Here is a 6,228-nt window from a genome sequence, read left to right on the forward strand (position 1 = left end):
AAAGACATGAGTGAATCTCAAAATTGTAAGGATTCCCTTTCACTTCAGGGCTCTCGAAAAGTCTCATTTTCCTTTTAAGTTGAAATACTTCTAAATAGTCACAAAGAAAGGGGAAAAAAAAAAAGAGTAGGAAATGAAACGCACAGTTCTGCCTGCTTGCATTTTGCAGCAAATAGTTCCATGTTTGGATTGCTAATTCAGTGCCATTTAAAAGTAAATGGAGATTTTAATGTATGCACAGGTATAGGAATCCTGGATTTTCATGCATGTGTCACACAGGAAGCCTTGGCTGGTTTTCTTGTCTCCTCTATTTTCTTCATGCATGAGCCTGCCGGCAGACAGGCGGGGCATCATGTTTGTTCAAGAACATAAACATTTTTAATAGGGTTGGGTTTTTTCTTTCTCCTAACTTGTATAAAAAGGGAGACTTTATTTTGCAATTTCCACTTTTTTGAGAAAGGTAAAGGAATTATTTTTCGTGTATTAATTGTTTTGTTTGTGTTTATGATGACTTAGACATTGGCTCTTCAGACCCCGAAAACAATAGAAGATGCTTATGTCCTATTGAGTTTTGGGGATTCTGTGACAACTGACCACATATCTCCAGCAGGGAACATCGCAAGAAATAGTCCTGCAGCCCGTTATTTGACCAGCAGAGGGTAAGCACTGCTTCTTGTTCTTGTCATGAAGTGGGAAGAGCAAACACACCGCAACTATTATACCGTGTTACATGCACACATACCTTCTGTCTGTTCACATACACTTGTATACCTTAACGGATGCCCGGACAACATATAAATTAAGAAAGAAAAACATTTCTCTTTCTGCTGCTTCGGCAGCTCTCACTATGTGTAAGAAGTAGAATTGAGTTCTGTACATGTGTTATCACTGTAGAGCTAAAGACCTTTTAATGGAAATAGGGGAAGAGGATGACTTACTGCAAAAACTAGCCTGTAAGTTTATTCATAAATAAGGGAATCAAGATTTGTCTCCATATCAAAACAAAATGACCGTTTTCCTTAGTGCCAAAAATGGGTTTTATATTCATTTCTTCTAGCATGTGCAACTGGTTCCTAGAGCTAGGCTCTTAGGCACTACAGAACATCCAGAAGTTAAGGTTTCGGTGCAGCTGCAAAAACTGGCAAATCTATTGTGGTTGGAATCCAAACTCTTGTAAAATGTTAATTTTTTCTATAGCCAGTCTGTCAGTTTAGTACTTGGGGTTCAACTTAAGGCAAGACTGAATAGGTCAACTTACCAAGTTGACCTTTCAGTCTGCACAGCTAATATAATGCTTTTATTCTCTGATTCAGCACTTCTTACAACTTCAGTGATGTTTTGAGCAACAGCACTGACATAAAAAATGTCCTAACTCATTAGACTTAATAATTTTGGGAAAAAATGGATTAAAACACTGTGATATAATGAAAACCAACTGCTCTGGACTCTTTGACCGTCCTGCTATCAGTTAGTTGAAAATCTGAATAGTCCTACATGCATTATAAAACAGATGATGTATGTCATACCTGCAGTTTAGATGTAGACCAATGCAAACAGTCTAATTTTCTTTCACATTCCAGTGTATTTTTTGTTTGCTGGTTAGACTGGAGTGTCCCCTCATTCTCATATTTCTGTTTGCAAGTGAACTTTTTTTTCTGTAGTTCTAACTTGCAGCAGAGGTTCTTGCTGCCTTTCAGCTATCTAGCACAGTGCTCTGCCTGTTTTCTAGATGCTATAGTAATATAAATAATAAGGAGGATTTGCAGGCACCAGCTATTAAGAAAAAAGTCACGTTGCATCTTCTGACAATATAAATTATATCCTTGCTTCACTGTCAGATACTGTTTTCTAGGGCAAGAGTTGAGAATACTATGGAAGCTGCTTTTTATGACCAAACCATAGCTATTTTTAAATTATTTCTCTTTTCTTACAAAACGTCTGAAAAGTAGAAGTATTGGCTAACTGGATGCTCCTGTCAGGGTGGGAACTATGTACATACCTGCCTCATAAACACCGGTTTATTACTTTCTTTTTTTAGAGCACAGAATGCTTTTAGTCTAAAAGCAACACAGTTTCCTTTCTTCTTTCCCTTAATAGCTTGACTCCTCGAGAGTTCAATTCTTATGGCTCCCGCAGAGGGAATGATGCTGTCATGGCCAGAGGGACATTTGCAAACATTCGCTTGGTCAACAAGTTTATTGATAAACAAGGACCTCAGACTATCCATTTCCCTTCTGGGGAAATTGTAAGTACACATGCTGCTCTAAACTGTGGCTCACTGACAACAGACTGGATTAGTGCTGGCTTTCCTTCTTACAGCTTAGGTCATTTGCTTCAGTGCCTTTTAAATAAAGCTAATTGAGGGGACAGGAGCTGACTCAGGGAAGCAGTCACATGTACTTATGCAATGTGGTGCTTTCAGGCATATCTGTGGAGAGTGTAACTACTGTAAAAGCAGCAGTGGAAGGTGCAGGTTTGTGTGGAGAGTGAGATCAGACTAGAAAGCTACAAAGTGCTGTATGGTCGATATCCTTAAGAGCTATTTGGTGGAAGTTGTGGGCTTCAATTGTTTATGAGGGGACACTTTTTTTTCCTCCTTTCCCTGGAACTGTGCTTCCACTCGCAAAAAATTTACAAAGTGTTTGGCATTTTTATTCCAGCTGGACGTGTTTGATGCTGCAGAAAGATACAAGCAGGCTGGTCATCCTCTGATTGTGCTGGCTGGGAAGGAGTATGGTGCGGGAAGTTCCAGAGACTGGGCTGCTAAAGGACCATTCCTCTTGGTGAGTGGCTACAGTAAACTAGGAGGACAGTATTAAAAGTGCATTAATTTGTCAGTAAGACTAGCTTATGACCAACATCCTGGGTAGCTCATTCTCACTTTTGGTAGCAAGAGCTATTTTGAAATCTCAGCTGCCTCCAAGAACCACAGTAGTTGCCAAAGCTGTTTAATATTAATAGAGTCTTGACTGATCTTCATCTAGAAATCCACAAGGCTACACTAGAAAGGCCAGTTTCTTTCCTTCCACTTTCCACAACCCCATAAATCATAGTTTTGCTTGCAGCAGCATCCTTAAGCTCACTTAGCAAGAAAACTAGAAAGTGTAAGAGAAGAATATCAGTGAAAATTAAATTTAACATGGCTTCACTATGGGAGCCGAATAGAGATCCACATACAGTGAAATACCGGTTTCTTTCTTCGTCTGTCCAGTCTTACAGCACTGTTTACAGCAAGAACTCTGATTCAAGCTTTCTTGCCTTATTAGAAAACGTCTTATGAGAGCTGGTGTTTAAGTTTAGCTAGGCTTTTGGAGTTTTTTTCTGGCAACGAGTTTTTGTATTAACTGTATTAACATGTAAAATGTTCAAAATGAATTAAACTGCACACTGGTGCTTATAGGAGGGCAACACCAAATTAGGGAGAGTTATGGAAATGACTAGTGGTGCCCTGCATTAGACATGTTAAAGTAGAATGCGGGATTCCTGAGAAAACGCATGTAACTTTTTTGAGTCAGGCTTGTTTTAAAAGAGGTGTGAAGGTTAACATACAGCCAAGTCATCCTGGACAGTTTGCTGTCAGACAGACCTGCTGACTCTACCAGTAGATGGTAAATGAAATGGAGGAGACCACAAATGAACCAATTTTCTTTTTATGAGTGCAGAAAGACTGTTCTGAACTATGAAATAACTCAACCTGTTGTGTATTTCCCAGGGTGTCAAGGCTGTACTTGCTGAAAGCTATGAAAGAATTCATCGAAGCAACCTGGTAGGAATGGGAGTGATTCCTCTGCAGTATTTACCTGGAGAGGATGCAGGAACTTTAGGACTCACTGGACGGGAGCGTTACACGATTATCATTCCTGAAAAACTAAAACCACAGATGAATATCCAGATTAAGGTATGAGACACTTAAGAGCTGAATTTTCTGAATCACTGTAATTTTACTCAAAATTGTCTCTTCAAAACATATGCTGTCATGTGGAGTCAGATTCTCTCACATAAAATAGGGGAAAGAATTGAGATGGAGAAGGAGATTAAAACAGTTATTCTAATAGGGATTAAACTGAAAGAGGGTAGAATTAGATTAGATACAAGGAGTAATTTGAGATGAGGCACTGGAACTACTGCCCAGGAAGTTGTGGATTCCTTCTCCCTGGAAGGGTTCAAGGTCAGGTTGGATAAGGCTTTGAGCAACCTTCTCTGGTGGAATGTTCCTTTCCCATGGTAGTGGGGGTTGGAACTAGGTGATCCCTAAGGTCCCTTCCAGCCCAAACCATTCTATGATTTTCTATGATTTACTATGATGGGATATAAAAGCAGGATGCTCAAATTGTTTCATTTAACATAAAGCCATCCTGTATTTTGGACCAGTCACTCAAAATCCACATAAATTTCTCAGTTATAAATGAAGCAGCCAATGCAATGAGACTCCATACTGTGTTTATGGTTTGTTTTAAACCTGTTTCCTCTTAAGCAGCTTCCTGTAGTCTAATGTGGATAGAAGTACTGGTGCCTGTTCACTTTAGCTTTCTATCACAATTTTTTAAGATGGCAAAATATCCTAGTAGTCCTTATTTTACTATGATGTCAAGTAACATGTGCAAGGTTCTGCTGCTTGAATGACTTTCTTTGACCCAACAGCTGGACACCGGGAAAACCTTTCATGCCATCATGAGATTTGACACTGATGTGGAGCTCACTTACTTCCACAATGGCGGCATTCTGAACTACATGATCCGGAAAATGGCATCCTAATAAAAAAAAAAATTAGGCGAAAAGGTCCAGGTACAAGCCTGCTTCTCGTGAGCACAATAAAACTATAGTAATCATGCATTTCGAAGTGTGAACCATAAAGTGAACAATTTTTTTTCTGTGGATTTTATTAGAGGGCTTGTTTACAATGCTGAATTTTTCTGTGTATCAGGAAACTGGACACACCCATATAAACAGCATTTATTAACTGTTTTGTATGGCAGTTGACTTACCTTAGAATACAGTGCAAAAGTCATTAAAACACTGCTGGCATCTGTAGAACTGTGGCAGATCATGTGCTGATTTCATGTATTTGATCCACTTAGTTTGACTCTGAAGTTAAGTTCTATGCTCATATCAGTGATGTAGAAATTAACTGACAGTATAAAAAAATTTTATTCCTTCCTGATTACCTGACAGTGACTTGCTTTCTTATTCAGTTAAACAGAATCTGAATCTAATACTGAAATTATTTAGCTGTTTATTAATTTTAAAAAATGTGAACTCTGTTTAAAATCTAAGCCTTTGTGGAAAGGTGGACTTATTGGGGATATTTCTAATGGATAAAATAAAATTTATTTTTAAAAAGCTTGGTGGTTTCTGTCATTTTATCCTTAGTATTGGGATGTAGAACAAAACTTCGACTTAAACTCCTCTCATTGTCCCTGTAGGAACAGAATCATCCAAGTCTTGACTTTCCATGTTGTAATTCTAGTTTCTCTGACAAGTCTGCATGAGAGAATGAATACAAATACAGTCAGATACTGTCTGTAACCTAACAGTCTTCTGTCTTCTGTAAGCCTTCTGTAACCTAACAGAATATTGGCATGATGTAATTCCCTCTGTTTTGTGACCTCAAGAAGACAATCTCCACAATTTCAAGATCCTTGTCAGCAATTTCTATGGCAGTTAGCAACCAGTAATTATATTAATGCACTCAATGAAGTCAGTGACTGCCCAATCAACAATGCCACGTGAATATATTTACAGGGATAAAAAAATCTACTCTTACTCAGGGATCAACAAGGTTATGGTACTAATTCTCGCTCTTAACTGTATTTACAGCAACTGCCACAACAATTAACATAGTGGAGAAATTCTTTCAAAGTAATCTCCTAATGTGTTTTTAGTGCAGTCAGGTCTGGCTGTTTCTGGATAAGAAACAACTATTAAAATAGTTATGAAAGAAGACACTTAAGGAGGGCACAGGGATTGCACTGTACCTGCTACAGGCTATTGCTTGATTACAACAGAGCTCCTCTAGTACATCCATGAGAGGCCCACCATGATGTTGCAGGGTCTGAAGTGTCTCTCATGAGGAGACGCTGAGAGAGCCAGGACTGTTTCATCCAGTGACAGGAAGGCTCAGGAATATTTCTGCTGTTTCTGTACAAATATCTGAATGGAGGGCACAAAAGAATATGTAGCCAGGCTCTTTTCAGTGGTGCTTAATGACAGAGCAAGGAGCAGAGGGCA

The 6,228-nt window shown here is 38.8% G+C and overlaps 1 protein-coding gene across 1 annotated transcript in view; it reads left to right on the forward strand.

The window, feature by feature from the left end:
- ACO1 (aconitase 1) overlaps positions 1-5,342 on the forward strand; it is a 35,499-nt gene extending 30,157 nt beyond the window's left edge. Inside the window, exons 17-21 of the mRNA XM_008634531.2 lie at positions 517-659; positions 2,098-2,245; positions 2,661-2,783; positions 3,713-3,898; positions 4,642-5,342. Of these exons, the coding sequence (XP_008632753.1) occupies positions 517-659; positions 2,098-2,245; positions 2,661-2,783; positions 3,713-3,898; positions 4,642-4,755 (714 nt within the window). The 3' untranslated portion in view covers positions 4,756-5,342. The remainder of the gene's footprint in view (positions 1-516; positions 660-2,097; positions 2,246-2,660; positions 2,784-3,712; positions 3,899-4,641) is intronic.
- The last annotated feature ends 886 nt before the right edge of the window (positions 5,343-6,228 follow it).

This window comes from Corvus brachyrhynchos, unplaced genomic scaffold, assembly GCF_000691975.1.
Source record: "Corvus brachyrhynchos isolate BGI_N302 unplaced genomic scaffold, ASM69197v1 scaffold22, whole genome shotgun sequence".
In the NCBI taxonomy this organism is placed as follows: domain Eukaryota; kingdom Metazoa; phylum Chordata; class Aves; order Passeriformes; family Corvidae; genus Corvus; species Corvus brachyrhynchos.